A 15,270-nucleotide genomic window follows, 5' to 3' on the forward strand; every position below is an offset into this window, starting at 1 on the left:
AACTCGAAGCTTTCTTTCTTTACTTCTTATGTCCACACGCAACTAGACCAATCAACCGGTCTCCACCGTCGCCGTAAGATTTTATCGGATTGATAAATGAGCATCTGAAAACGTAAACTTTATTTTGGGTCAGAACAGTGCTAAGTGTACAAAATTATATACATAAATTTGTACATAATGAGATGGCAGTGAACTTTAATTGGTGTTATTGATATAAATACAGGGACCATTTCAATTAAAACCATTATTATGTACAAAATTTTATACACAATTACGTACACCAAGCATTTTACTTTAACTTAATGTATTTCTTTAACTATATAAAAGAGAAATCACAAAATTTGAAAAATATACCGGATACTACGAATTTTTTGTGCATGTATATACTCCATTTGTCTCGTACCTGCACAAAAAATTCTTCGTATCAAAGTATTTCAAATCACAAAAATTGAAAAATATACTCCATTTGTCTCATACATTGTTTATCTAGAACTTAACACGTATTTTAAAATTTCTACAAAATATATTATTATATCTATACATTATTCGGAAAAAAAATCTTTTGGATTATAATTTAATGTTTAAGAATTTATAATTTTTTATATAAAACTATATTATATATATATCTATTGTGTAATCCAGTTTATAATTTGGATTGCTAAATTTTTTTGGGTCATTCACTTAATTTTAAAATTTAATTTCATAAAAATATATGATCAAAAAATAATTTACTCAACTGACAAATATTAATTTTGCTTAAAAATATCTTATTTAAAAATAATAATTACTTTATTTTAAGATAAGCTAAACACATAGTAAAATTATAATTTATTACAACTATGGGGCCGTTTGGCTGAGCTTAAAATAAGTGCTTCTTGCTTAAAATAAAAAAGTGAAGTAGAAGTTAGAAGTTAGTTAAGACTTATAAGTGATTAAAGTGTTTGGCAAAAAAGTAGAAGTCATGAAACAAAAGCTAGGAATCGTAGCTTTTTTTAAGTGCTTCTCGACTTTTTACACAAACGGTACGAATAAGTGCTTCCAACTTAAAAGTCCAGAAGCGGGGCTTTTTGAGCCCCGCCAAACACCCACTATGTTTAGTGGAATATAATATTTTTAAATAATTTATAGTTTGATTTTCTTCTACTACATTAAAGCAAAGTAATAATCAACGAGTAGCACAAAGTAGAATACTAGTCAATCAACTACTAGAATCTAACATAAAGATAAAGTCACTGGATCCAGCTACATTCCCCTCCAAACGACGCCGTTCCCCCGAACATTTCTCCAATAATTTGTCACTTTCGTGGAATATGATATTCCATGGCCCCACAGAATAAAAATAATAAAAGACCTCCACTGCAACCTCAAAACCACGCTACTCTCATCATTTTTCTTACATCTTCTCTTCATTACAGCAACCAGTTCCACTTTTCTTGTAATAATCTCAACTGGGTTTGTCTCTGTTTAAGCTTATGTTGGGTGGTTTTGTGTGTAGATGGATCTGGGCTTATGTGTTGTGTTGAAATTTATGTGCAGGTGAGTAGGTGAGCATGGCTTCTAAGAGGATTTTGAAGGAGCTTAAGGATCTTCAGAAGGATCCTCCTACTTCTTGTAGCGCTGGTATTTCCCTTTTTTGTTTTGTGTTTTTTTTTTGGGTTTCGGTTTTGATTCGGTTACAGAAGTTTAAATACTTGGATTAAATTTTAGAGTCTCGACCTCTATGTTAAAGAAAATGTTATTTGAAGTGTGGGATATTTGTGCTAAGACACAAGTTACATTAGAATTTGTAATTATGACAGGGTAGAAGTAAAATAATATTTGGGTACAAAAATTGAATTTTATCCGAAAAATGGGCGCTTGGGTAATCCATCATCTGATACGGAAAATTTGGCTTTCGAGCCAGGGACTTGTTTACACATAAATATTGTATTGTACCTTGTTCTAGCACCTCAAGATTTTGCTGGAGTTGAGGCAACTTAAGATTTTAGTATGTTCGAAAATTTTAGAAGAGCCTTTCTTGCTTTAGTTTTGTTTAAATTAGTTATTCTGCTTGAATACAATAATTATTTACAATGACAAGATTGTATAGTCCCTTGTTAATTTTACAAATCTAAATGGAATCTTCCAGCTTTTGAATTCTTATCTTGTTAGTCCATAGTTTGTGCCTTTGGTTCTTGCTGTATAGACCTCCCAGTAAGATTAATATCTTGCCAATTTGTTTGGAACATGTGGTCAGTAGGATCCATGAGTGTCTTGAACTGTCGAATTGGGTATGAGGACAAAAAGTCGGGACAATCGCATAGGGGTACTGGCATGCAGTACAAACAAACTGTCTTCCTCTATGCCCCAAAGTTAACTTCATTGCATATACTGATATACATCATGTAGTGTTGTGTAACATCTGAGTTGCGTATCCTTGCCAAGAATTCAAAAACTAGAATCAGAAAGAGGTGTGACGGATGATAAATCAACTTCTTAGCCAAATGGTCAACTTTTAAGGCATAGCTAATTTAACTTGTGTATGGGTCTTCAGTGCAGCACATGAAATTTTTTACAAGATTAAACTGGCTCAAGTTTTAGTGCTCCGTTTTAACTCTTGAATTGAACCCATCTTCATATTTGCGTTATGTTTCTCTCATTTTCGCAGTATCATTTGATATGAGTTATAACTTTCAATAGTGTCCCAAGTTTGTAGTAGAATTTTATTCTTGTATTCATGTTGTCGAACCAAGCACTTAATACTTTTACTAAATGAATGTGCAGCACTTTCAACGTTGTACATTAGTAACTATGTACAGTGTTCCAGAGTCTACCTGGAACTGCCTAAATGATAACTGCTATTCTAGCGATATGAATTTGTCAGAAATATCCCTTAACCTCATAAATGTAGCCTTGTAAATTATGAAAAGCATGAAGTGTTGACAAAATTGTTCTCTGAATGAATGTACACTAGTTTACAATCTTTACATCCAACATATTTTTTGAGAAACCATATAAAAAGATTGTGTAGGGATCCCTCTGGCCTCTCCCAAGGAAATTAGGATTGCCTAGTTGAGTAACGGTTTTGAAAACACCGCTTTTTCATGACTTACATTGTTTCATGCTGTTGTTTTTCGTCATTGTAGGTCCTGTCGCTGAAGACATGTTTCACTGGCAAGCAACAATTATGGGCCCTCCAGATAGTCCATATGCTGGAGGGGTTTTTCTAGTTACTATACATTTTCCTCCAGACTATCCGTTTAAGCCACCAAAGGTGCATTGCTTCTTTTCCTCAGTATATGCTTGATAAGCACTTCTGAATCTTTTAAATCGATAGTTGCCACAGATAAATTCTTGTTTGTCTGATAGATGCTTAATTTTTTGTATATGCAAGCTTGGTGTCCACTTCTGGATCTTTCAAATGTATATTTGCAAGTTGCTACCATGGGCCTTATGTTTTTTTACCTTGTATGAGGTCCTAAATTTAACAGTGTCATAACTCATGTGTATATGAAAGAGATGAAATGAGGCAAATAGAAGTACCATATATGCATCATGTGCAATAAAATTGATTGGATCACTAACTAAAACCAAATCAAATGAACGCAGTGATCCTGTCGATTTGTATCAGTCACTCGAAAAAACTATTCTTCACATAATTTTTTTTTGGTCTTTATGACCTCAAAGTGTCTAGTTGCAGGATTAACATGGGTGTTTCTCGTGCATGTTTGTATCTGACTTGTTTCCTAGTTTGCGACTTACTACATCATATATTACCCCAGTTGGATTAGGTTTTAACCTATTAATTTATGCATCTGTCTTTTCTGTTTTTCAGTGTATTGGAATTTGATATACTGAAATTATATATCTTCTCACTTCGTGTATGTTGCTCACTCTGATCTTCTTGTGTCGTGTGTCATTACGCTGAAGGTATACTTGCATAATCAAAATTGTATATTGTTTTTGACGCAAGTTATGTTATATATTGACAGGTGGCATTTAGAACAAAGGTTTTTCACCCAAACATAAACAGCAATGGGAGCATATGCCTTGACATCTTGAAAGAACAATGGAGCCCTGCTCTGACCATTTCCAAGGTTATTGTTTTATGCTAACCGTAAAGTTGAAGAAAATATATCAATTAGAAATGCATGCTCACTACACATATTTGCTATACTATTCGTGGCTTGTTTCCTGGATAACTATGTTAGAAATTAGAAATTTTTAGCTGCTTGAATAATATGCACTTTGTATATGGTTAGTAGTATATTAATCCTTTTCATATAGACTTTAGTAATTAGATCATGCTCCCATAGCTAATTAAAGCCATATTTTCTGAAGATTTTTTTTTCACAAAAGGAGGCCTTGATGAAAACAATCTCTCTACTAAGACAAGGCATAAGATCTGCTTGCAAATTTCCTCCCTGCCTCCGAGTAGAATTGACTAGATGTCTAGTTAAATTTGGTTACTAACTTTCATCATCTTTGTTTTCCCTGAAGGTTTTGCTGTCAATATGCTCCTTGCTGACAGACCCAAATCCCGATGACCCGTTGGTGCCCGAGATAGCTCACATGTACAAGACAGACAGAAACAAGTATGAAACAACTGCAAGGAGCTGGACCCAGAAGTATGCAATGGGTTGAAGAAGCTACGGCATTTGTGATGGGATTGCCTTTCTCATACAAATAATTCAGTATTTCCATTCTTGTGTAAGACTTTGACATATCTGTAGACCATAAAGTATGCAATTCGAATTTGGTGTCTGATAAAAAAGAAACATTGATGTTGCTCTAAAGTTGCTTGCTTGTGTAATCTTATATTTGAACTGCACCAAGTCCTGCATTGCTTTTCCTCTTAATCAAGATAATGGGTATGTATATGAATGATTCATACTAACGGAGTTGTGTAGCTATTACAAATCTTTTTATTTTTATTTTTACTTGGCATCATCGCCCAAGTCATTATGACTTGTGGCTAAATAAAAAAAGTACTCTCCCGTCCATTTTTTTAGTGTTTGACCCGCGGTGTATATAAAATTTAAATTCATAATGTTTTCTTGAAAAATTCTTTTTAGAAAAGTTTAGATAATAATATTAATTCACAAAAAAAAAAATTCAAAATAATTTATCAAAATGGGTGTCGAATCCCATTCCCAATATATACAATTAAGGGGATGATTATACTTGAACAAATTAGAACTATGTATAATAATATTACACAAAAGAAACTGATAATATAAAAATAGGAAAATATAGTCCAGGCAAAATTCATTTTTATGAAAATAGTATTCAGAAATAGAACTTATTATTTATTATATTTCTTATTTTATCTAACATGACATAAAGGATCCAAAATATCAAGATTCTCCCAGAGAATATTTATATATTTCGGTGCAGCATCTATAGTACGATGTGTATACTAAGCCGTGCACCCACCAAACGGTCATTTGACATGCCGTTTTCACAATGATGAATGGATTTTAAATGGAAAAATCCGTTGAATTTGTGAGAACAAAATCATACGAATCTAAGCGGTCTCAAAAAATGCCAGGCACCTACCATTTCTTAAGTGTTCATTAATTAAATAATCACCCGAGTTTGTCAACCATGTTTAGAGCTGTTTTGTGAAAATCATGTTGGGTATTTAATATTTTAGGTAAATTAGAAACTTAACATGGTTTAGAGTGTCTTGAATTTTTTTTATTTATATTCGTAAAAAGTGTTGAAATAATATGTGATTTGTCATAAAAAATCATATTAAATTATTTGAAGAGTTAATTTCTATACATTTACTATAAAACAGTGAATTCAGAGTTGTAGCCTTTCCACCGTAACTGAAGCAGCCTCTTTAGTCTTTGACTCTATCAGTCTCTCTCTCGTCTTTATACGCCTCTCTCTCCCTCTCTCCCAGTCTCTCTCTGGTCTTTATATACGCCTCTCTCTCTCAAAGTCCGAGATAAAACACAAGAGCAACACTCCTTTCCTTATCAGTGATTGACTTGCTCCTCACGTTCCACTTTGTTCCCAGAGCATATCTTATAGAACATCAACAATTTAAACAACTACAAAACCAATATCTACTTTGTTACTTAATCATCTAGCTCCCTCACATCTCCACAGATGATGCATCCAAAAAAATTGATGAAGCCATCGAGTCGTAAGCCCAAGAAATTCTTGCACAAAATTGTGCGCGTCTCGGTCACAGATCCTGATGCTACTGATTCTTCAAGTGATGAGGAGGGCGGAAGTTTTCATAAGCCTAGGGTTAAGAAATATGTGAGAGAGATTATAGTCGAAGCCACCGGAGTGGTCTCCAGAAGAAAAGTGAAGGAGAACCTTAAGAGAGTGGCAGCTCCGGCTGGGAGAAAATTCCGGGGTGTCAGACGGAGGCCGTGGGGGAAATTTGCTGCGGAGATCAGAGATCCAGTGCAACGAGTGAGGTTATGGTTAGGGACTTTTGACACTGCAGAAGAGGCTGCTAGGGTTTATGATACAGCTGCTTTGAGAATTCGAGGTCCGGATGCCTTGACTAATTTTATCCATCCTACAGAAAAACCAGAGAATAAAATTCTTGATGAGATCTCGAATGTTGCTTCTCCAACATCAGTTTTGAGCCTGTTTGAAATGGAAGCAGAAGAGTACTCTAAACACGAAAATAATTACACAAGTCCGTGTCTGACAGTGGACAATTCGGACGTGGATCATATGTCTGAGTGTCAGTGTCGCGAGCCGTTTAGTTTTCCTAATGAGCCTATTTTCCCGAATGATGATTTTTCGAGCCAAGAATACGAGATTCCATCTCCGTTCCACGAGGCTTGTCTCAGATACGGGTTTTCATTTTATCAGAAAACGGGAATAGATGATTTTGATATTCCAATTCAACTAGAAGAGGCCGGAATCTATACTGACAAGGACGATTCGAGGATTCCATATGATCTGAAACTTGAAATTGGTTCACCATTGTCATCGGATGTTGGTGATTACTTTGAAGAGAATTTGTCAAGTTGATCTCTTGATAGTTATATATATTGTCTTTGTTTTGCCAGGTGATTGCAGTTTTACTGCTAATTTTGTGTACAGCCACCATTATATTCTGGCGCCATTAGTTTTTTCAATTAAACAGTGTGCATCTCAAATTACTGTTAAATATTTGCAAAATCATTAACGGCTATCTCTTTACGTGTCAGGATTTTTCAATATTTGACTTGTTGGCAATTGAAAATATATATCTTCTGACGAATTTGTTGTTATCGACTTGCTTATATTCAACCACCGCTCGAAAATGTATTAATTCGACTCAAAACAGTCTAAAGATTTTAGACTGAGCTGTTTTTTGACCAGCGATAAAAAATAATCGTCTTTCCTGTACGGGCCTAAGGGTGACCTCAGAGTGTAGCCCGAGTTTATAAAAAGTACCCCTAAAATTTGTCCTCAAATATTGTCTATCCCATGTAATTGTCCTCCTCAGGCCCATTATTGATACATATTTGATCATCTCAAATTCACGCAAATACAAAGTTACATTGCAGGCTCTTATTTATTCGAGACAAGAAAGAAGAAACAAATACAACCTTACCTACGTACGTACACACACAACAATCACCTCTCAAGCGAAAGACCGTGTATACAGTCCTTCAGCCATTTATTCATATCCCCTGTATAACATTACATCACTTAATTTGTAGTCTTATAAATGTCCCTCCCGGTCTTCGTACATGCACCGAGCTATATGGATTCCTTGACGTTATTATCAGGCGATTTATCTGCGGCCCCCGTGCCGTCGTCCTCACCGGAGATCTCTTCGAGGGACCTTCCCTTTGTCTCCGGCACAAAGAAGGTGAAGAAAAAGCCTAACAAGTTTGTAAAGGCCAGAAAGTACATTGCTCTCCTGATCTTCGGCACTGACCCATCCAAAGTGTAGTTCTGCACCACAAAAGCACTGAATATCGCCCCTGCCTTGCCTGACGCAGCGCTTATCGCGTGACACGTGGACCTCAGCCGAGTCGGGAACAGCTCTGCAGGCAGCACGAAAGTTGTGCTGTTAGGCCCGAAATTAGCAAAGAAGAAAGTGAGGCCATAGAGGGTTGCGAAAGTCCATTTATGCTCCTTATTCTTGAGGTAATCATATTTTATTCCAATGGTTAACATAAAAATTGTCATCATCATGAATCCCATCAATTGGATCTTGAATCTCCCCAATTTTTCGATGAAGAATACTGTAAACCAGTACCCGGGGAACGTCCCAACCAGGGCAATCACGAACATGGCTCGTGAGGTCTCAAACATCTCGCGAAGAGCACTGACATCAACGTCCTTGCTCGTAAGCCCCATCACAGGAAATATATCTTTTTGCGTCAAATTCTGGCTGTAAAACGCAATGTCTAGCAAAAACCAAGTTGTCGTAGTTCCAAGTAAATGAAAGCCATGTCTCCTCAGAAACTCAGCCGAAAACAAAGTATAACTATTCGCGGCCTTGTAGTCTGACAACTTATCCGGCTCTGCTTGGATCTCGATCTCAAGAACCCGTCCCATATCCGCGGCTGCCTGTTTAGCATTGCCCTCAATTATGGCCGTGTACCTCCCTGTCTCCGGCATCTTCATCCTCCAATAGTACGTCAGACCCGCGGGCACGGCCCCCATCATTAGTATAATCCTCCACACATAATCCCCCTGAGGCTGGGTGGACAAGACCGGATTATCAGCAAAATGCGGAGAATGGTCAAAATCAAGAAACAATTTCGAAACAATCATCGAAACAAGGCCTGCAAAAATAATCCCCATCCCCTGCATAGCGAACACCGCAGCTATAAACGCTCCACGTGTCTTCTTATTCGCGTACTCGGACATTATAGTAGCCGAGAGCGGATAATCACCTCCAATACCGAAACCGAGCCAAAACCGAAAGAAACATAGCGTCCCAATCACCGCATTCGCACTATAGCCGAACGAGAGCCCCGAGCAAAGCGCGCACACAACCATAAGAATCAACGTCACTCCGTACACTTTCTTTCGGCCTAGCTTGTCCCCGAGCCACCCGAAGAAGAGCTGGCCCGTTAGAGTTCCCACTAGCGCCACGCCAGTCACAAGATTATTGGTGTGGTGCGGGAGCTTCCCTGGCTTCCCAGTCGTTGGATCGTAATAATAAAGTCGGCCTAATAATTTCGACACTGTCGAAATGCAAAAAAGATCGTACGCATCGGTAAAAAATCCCATTCCGGCGATCACAATGGCCATGACATGGTACCATTGCGTTTTCGCATTGTCGAGAGCTGTGAGCACAGCGAGATTATTGTTAGCCATGCTAGCTAGCTTTAATTGTTTCGTAATTGTATGACTTGATCTTGCAAGGGCCGAGTTATGTGTTTATATAGACAGTAAAAAGACAATTTGATGAAAGTGATTTGGTTTTAAAATAGTGTTTGATGACGTTTTAAACTAGGGCTAAGCTTGTGTTTAACGGCCGGGTTGATAGACAATGATAGAAAAGTATCTAGGATATCCATTTATTCGTTTGAGTACTCGAGGACCGGATTAAACTTAATTTGGAGATTTAGAGTGTGCTTGTTGTTGTTGGGTCAGGTTTAAAACTATTTGTCATGAAAAATATCTTTTTGGGTGATAAATAAGTCAAAAATAATTTGTCAAAAAAAAAAGTCAAAAATAAACTGATTTAAATTTAAAAGTTAGTTTAAATTATTTTTTTAGTCTTAATAATTAAAACTTTTCTTTTGATAAAAGTTACTCATAAGTGATAAGTTATCCATGAATCACTTTTTTAATTAAACTCATAAAATATTAATAAATCAAAATTATTTAAACAAAATTGTTTAACTCCTAATTTATCTCATTAAATCATAGTAAGTCATAAATCATAATTTAAATATCAGTCAAGCAGGCTCTTATTCATCTGATTAAGCTAGCTGATTAAAAAGACAGCAAGAACCAAAACACGGAGAATAACCTCTGATAATTAAGTTAGCTGTCGTCTACTTAAATTTTGGCTCCGTGTGGTGGTTTGTGTATCATCTCGCATCGCAAGGACATATATTAACGTCAAATTTTGTTTTGTTTATTGATATAAAAAGTTTATTTATATTATAATGTATTTTCTTATTGCATATATTCCATGAAAATGAGATTCGAATATTTGAAAGAATAATATAAAAGTGATGAAAGAACTGGGCTTATTATGTTAGATTCAGGGCCGTGGCCCAACTCTAGTACTGCTTGGCACATGTCCCCTAAGAGCATCTCCAACGGAGATATGTAAACCTGTTAGCTAAAAGTGTGATTTTAGATGATTTGTTAAAAATTTGCTGAACCTGTAAGGTTTGTGCTTCAGCGGTATTAGCTATAATGGTTAGCTATATTTAAAATTCTGTTATTCTGTTATTTTCAAATTCTAATAATTATATTTTTCAAATAATAGTTATTTATTGTGAATGAATTTTATAAATAATTTTTTTATAAATTCAATAAAATAAATATTTTATATAAATATATTTTTTATTCTGACTAATTAAAATAATATTATTTAAGAATCTACTATTTTACTATTTTCAAATTTAACGGCTAAATTTACATATTGTATTTATGTATTGTAAAGAAAACTCAAAAAAAATTATTTTCTAAATTTAATCAAATGAAGTTTTTAACAAGAATATATGTTATTTAAATATTTAAATAATTTTATTTATAATGCAAATGATATATTTTTAAAATTAATTCATTCCCAAATATTATTTATTTGTTGTAAAAATAAGATAATTTTTAAAATTAAAACACTAATTTATAAATCTAAATTTTAGGTATCAGTAAGTGTATAAGGTGTAAATTTTACCCTAATTGAGAATTAAACACGCTTGGTAGAACACATAAACTCAAATCCAAATATCCAAAATACTCTTTTGTAATGGACAATACTACACAATTCATTCTTGATATAATGGATGCAGAAGAAGAAGAGCATCAAACAAGGATGAGAATGGGTGCGGCTTACATTTATAATCATCGTGAAAGAGCAAATTCTATCTCGTATCATGGTGGTTCCACAATGAATCATCGTGTGATTGATCGCAATAGAGAAGAAGGTCATGCTAGACTGTATCGTGATTATTTTTCTGATACACCTACATATACAGATACACAATTTCGTCGAAGATTTCGGATGCGTAGATCATTGTTTATGCGAATTGAAGAAGCAGTTACGGCTAATGATAATTATTTTACTCAACGAACTGATGCTGTGGGAGTTCGTGGCCTGTCTTCACTTCAAAAAGTGACAGCTGCACTTAGGATGCTTGCATATGGAACAGCAGCTGATGCAATTGATGATTATGTTCGAATTGGTGAGAGTACAGCCATAGAGAGTCTAAGAAGGTTTGTCAAATCAATTGTTGAAGTCTTCGGGACTGAATATCTGAGACGCCCAAATGCTGAAGATGTGTCTAGATTACTAGCAGAGAATGAACAACGAGGCTTTCCCGGAATGTTGGGTAGCATTGATTGTATGCATTGGAAGTGGAAGAATTGTCCAGCTGGCTGGCAAGGTATGTACACAGGTCATGTTCATGAACCAACTATTATATTAGAAGCTATAGCTTCGAAAGACTTGTGGATATGGCATGCTTTTTTCGGATTACCAGGGTCGTTGAATGATATTAATGTGTTAGATCGGTCTCATCTTTTTGAAGAATTGGCAGAAGGTCGCGGTCCTGAGGTGAGGTACACCATCAACGGACATGAATATAATATTGGTTATTATCTTGCTGATGGTATATATCCCTCTTGGCCAACTTTTGTCAAAACTATTTCAAAACCTCAAGGTAATAAAAAAAAATATTTTGCAAATGCACAAGAATCTGTTAGAAAGGATGTTGAAAGAGCATTTGGAGTGTTGCAATCTCGGTTTGCAATCTCACTACTCTATTTAGACAGCTAGTACCTGATTAGAAATTTAACTATATTGAGTCACTAAAAGATAATCAACAGGGCAGTGCTATTATGACCAAAAAAACAAACAGGGCAGTGCAAGTTGCCGAACCATAATCAAGTTAGCCATACTTACTGCCAATATTCACGCTTTCACCAGCCCACGAAATTTATCAGCAAGCAGTTAAAGGACAACTCGAAATTTAGAAAATCTTGGATATTAGCATGTGAATCCATTCACTAATTCATTACCAAAATCTCTAAAGCTTAAAACTAATTGCTATAACCAGTACAAGTAACATGTCAGTGGTTTATGTGATACGACAATGATATAGATATTTTCGGTTGTGTTTTCATTAGTTTGTATTTAATTAAGTATCCTGTTATCTAAATCTGCAGAATAGTTTTTAGCCATGTAGTCTATTTTTCACTGCAACCTAAAACAGTATTTGATATAGCTTGCCAAGTTTCTGAGATTAAGCAGTCCCTATTAATAATTTATCAGGATTTCTGCAATGTCTAATTTACTAGCTTGCAGTCGTATGACTTGATTGTATTTGTTGATAGCTGCTCACCATTATTATTCAGAGAATTCAGTGAAGTTTCTAATGAGCGCGTATAACTTACTTGTTGAATAGCCCGGAGTTTGTGTGAGCTACTCAGAAATTTAAAGGGATTAACTTTGTGATGTGTAAAGAGAGAGCAGTTAGAAGTTAAAAGCGTTAACTAACTGACCAAATACTAAAAGCCAATTACACACATATAAATTAAGGATAATAATCCCTCAGTGCATATATGGTTGAACTGCTAGTCTGAAAATCCAGGCTATATCAGCTAAAGCTGCTTATGCTAATAAACATATTGCAAGTGTTTTAAAGCTGGCAGAATTTCAGAAAAGTGTTTTAAAGTGTTTTATCACAAAGTACTCTACTAGAACTTCAGAAAATAAAAGAGAAGCCAAGTTGATGGTCTTGTTGTACAGTCAGTGCAATCAAATATGAGCCATAGAATGGTTAATGCAAGTGAATATAACAACAAGAATCAAGCTAGATGTAGTAAGACTGGCAAATCATAATTAGGATAAACTACATCTCAACCTCTTCCTTCGACTCTGGTTTATTTATCTATGTTAACATACAAAATGAACTCTGAGCAACTTCCATATTGTCAAAACCGATATATGATTGCAAGATATTTAATATCTAAATAAGAATCACGAATCCACTGGGAAGAATCACTTAAGTCAGGGAACATTTAGTAAAACCATAACATGAATGCCTGGTATCCAATTACTGAAACAAATCTAATCATACAACTAAAAGAAAATAGCCTGTATATATTATAAAAAATCAAAAGTTAGAATAACTACGACCACTGCTTTCATGTCTTTATCGATTAATCTTTACCGCATAACTAACAAGTAGATATATGTATCTACTGAAACACATAGTAATCTTTTAGAATTCCATAAGCACAAACAAAGCAGTTATATGATTAAAAATAGCCTCCAACCATTTAGCCAAAAAAATTGCCTCAAAAGAAAAGAGAATCTACCTTATCTTGCTCCGTCAATCCACTTTGATTCCTTCCACATATTTGATTGTAAAATCCAATAAATTTTGCGACTTTTTCCTTGATTACGCACCAGCGATTACACAATGAAGTGGCACTTCGATCACTTTCCAGCCCTTCTTTATTTCCCTCGTAATAGTTCCAAATCCGATTCCAATAACTTGTATGAGTCTGATTATTTCCTTGCACCGGATCCATACTAACATTGAGCCATGCAGAAATAAGCAACATATCCTCTTCAATTAAAAAATTCTTTGATCTTTTGCCTTTTTTCGACTTTGGAGCTTCTCTTTGAGGCTGAGACATAGGTGGAGGTTGTGACTGGAATTGTGGTGGCTGAGTATATATCATATCTTCCATTTCAGTAAATGAACCCTCATTAAGCAAAGATATAAACGATCCCTCCATTTCTAATTTCACAACAAAATCACAAGAACTAATTAAATTCTGAAAAATCCCCAAAATTACTAAAAACCTAATTGTATCTATACATACATGTATATACATATGAAGACTTCAAAAGGGATGACATAAAAGATAAAGAAATCAACACAAAGATAAGGAAATCAATAGTAATTGAAGATGAACTCGCCTGTTCCTGATGTAGCAGAGAGAGAAGCAGCAGCAGAGAGAAGAAGTGGGAGCGGGAGGGAAAAAAAAGAACAGCTCGGGCGGGAGCGGGAGGAGGAAGAAAAGAACAGCGCGGGAGATGATGTGTCAATTATAGATGCCGATTCTCACGTTCAGCAGAAGTAGCGTCTCTGTTGTGAATTGCTAAATTTTTAGCTAATAGATAAGACCGGTTGGAGCTGTACTTTTGATGGGTGGATAGCTATATTTTTGATTTTTTACTGCCACATCAGCTTTTTTACCTAACAGGAGCTCCCCCTTGGAGTTGCTCTAAAGGCCTAAAATCCTGAAAAGGTGAGGATTTTAACTTTAGCTTGCTACAGGTTTTCTTATAAAGAACTTTGAACAAATGAATGTGCTTAGATTTTCATGGATTACTAAAGATCAATGCAATTTTATGAAATCGGAAGTTATTTTTTTCATTTTGCAGCTTAAATTATGTGTAAAAATTAAAAAAATGGAAGAGGTTTAGATATATTAGAAATTTGATCAAGTAAATTATCTAATTTTAATGTTTGTAGTTAACAGATTGGACTCAAAAAATTAATCTTGAAAAACTTACTTTGGAGAAGTTTTTGAATTATAGGTTTGATATTTGTCTATATAAGACACAGAAAGTTTAAGTAAATAGTTATTTACCGAAAGCAGTATACTTAATAACTAATTCAAGTCATTAGTTAAATTAACTAGTCAAAACAACTAAGTCAATATGCTAATAATTAATTAATTTCAAAATAATTAATTTAATCCGTTAACAACTAACCACTAATTGTCAAATATTGCAAGTATATTTGAGATATATGATGCAATATGACTGCGTTCATTCCTCATTTTTATCATTTTGTTCTTAAGAATAAAACATTACATTTTATATCTTCATTTTTGAAAACTAGGAGCAAGACAAACCCTAGTTTTCTTTTTCTCCCTTCTCTCTAGCCGACTCCTCTTTTCATCTCCGACGGGGCTTCCATCGGTTTCCGGTGGAAAGCCCCAAATCTTTTCGTTTGATTGCTAGTTTTTGATTGTTCTTGCTTTTTCATTGAGTTTCTTAATAAATCTCCATCTTCGGGGAAAGTTTTCTTAGATCTATATCACCGAAACTTTCGATTTTCGTTCTTATCCTCTTCCAGAGGCCTTTTTGGATTTGTGAGTGGATCG

The 15,270-nt window shown here is 35.0% G+C and overlaps 4 protein-coding genes across 5 annotated transcripts; 3 read left to right on the top strand and 1 right to left on the bottom strand.

Moving 5' to 3' along the window:
- Positions 1-1,295: 1,295 nt before the first annotated feature.
- Positions 1,296-4,876, top strand: LOC108215162 (ubiquitin-conjugating enzyme E2 10). Of its 2 annotated transcripts, none has more exons than XM_017387536.2 (5): positions 1,296-1,435; positions 1,537-1,620; positions 3,126-3,253; positions 3,972-4,076; positions 4,480-4,876. In XM_017387536.2, the coding sequence occupies exons 2-5, from the start codon at positions 1,551-1,553 to the stop codon at positions 4,621-4,623; spliced, it is 447 nt and encodes a 148-aa protein (XP_017243025.1). In that variant the 5' UTR covers positions 1,296-1,435; positions 1,537-1,550; the 3' UTR covers positions 4,624-4,876. The 2 variants fall into 2 exon arrangements, with proteins under 2 accessions (XP_017243025.1, XP_017243026.1); XM_017387537.2 differs by having other exon boundaries at positions 1,326-1,452.
- A 953-nt stretch (positions 4,877-5,829) lies between these two features.
- On the top strand, positions 5,830-7,098 carry LOC108213796 (ethylene-responsive transcription factor CRF4). The gene has a single exon (XM_017385586.2). It carries the CDS (start codon positions 6,100-6,102, stop codon positions 6,985-6,987), a length of 888 nt encoding a protein of 295 aa, XP_017241075.1. The 5' UTR covers positions 5,830-6,099; the 3' UTR covers positions 6,988-7,098.
- Positions 7,099-7,480: 382 nt separating this feature from the next.
- On the bottom strand, positions 7,481-9,324 carry LOC108212053 (low affinity inorganic phosphate transporter 4). The gene has a single exon (XM_017383786.2). It carries the CDS (start codon positions 9,277-9,279, stop codon positions 7,705-7,707), a length of 1,575 nt encoding a protein of 524 aa, XP_017239275.1. The 5' UTR covers positions 9,280-9,324; the 3' UTR covers positions 7,481-7,704.
- A 1,600-nt stretch (positions 9,325-10,924) lies between these two features.
- Positions 10,925-11,920, top strand: LOC108212054 (uncharacterized). The gene is made up of 2 exons (XM_064088599.1): positions 10,925-11,474; positions 11,673-11,920. The coding sequence occupies exons 1-2, from the start codon at positions 10,925-10,927 to the stop codon at positions 11,918-11,920; spliced, it is 798 nt and encodes a 265-aa protein (XP_063944669.1).
- Positions 11,921-15,270: the final 3,350 nt, after the last annotated feature.

The sequence above is a fragment of the Daucus carota genome, chromosome 3, assembly GCF_001625215.2.
Source record: "Daucus carota subsp. sativus chromosome 3, DH1 v3.0, whole genome shotgun sequence".
In the NCBI taxonomy this organism is placed as follows: Eukaryota; Viridiplantae; Streptophyta; class Magnoliopsida; order Apiales; family Apiaceae; genus Daucus; species Daucus carota.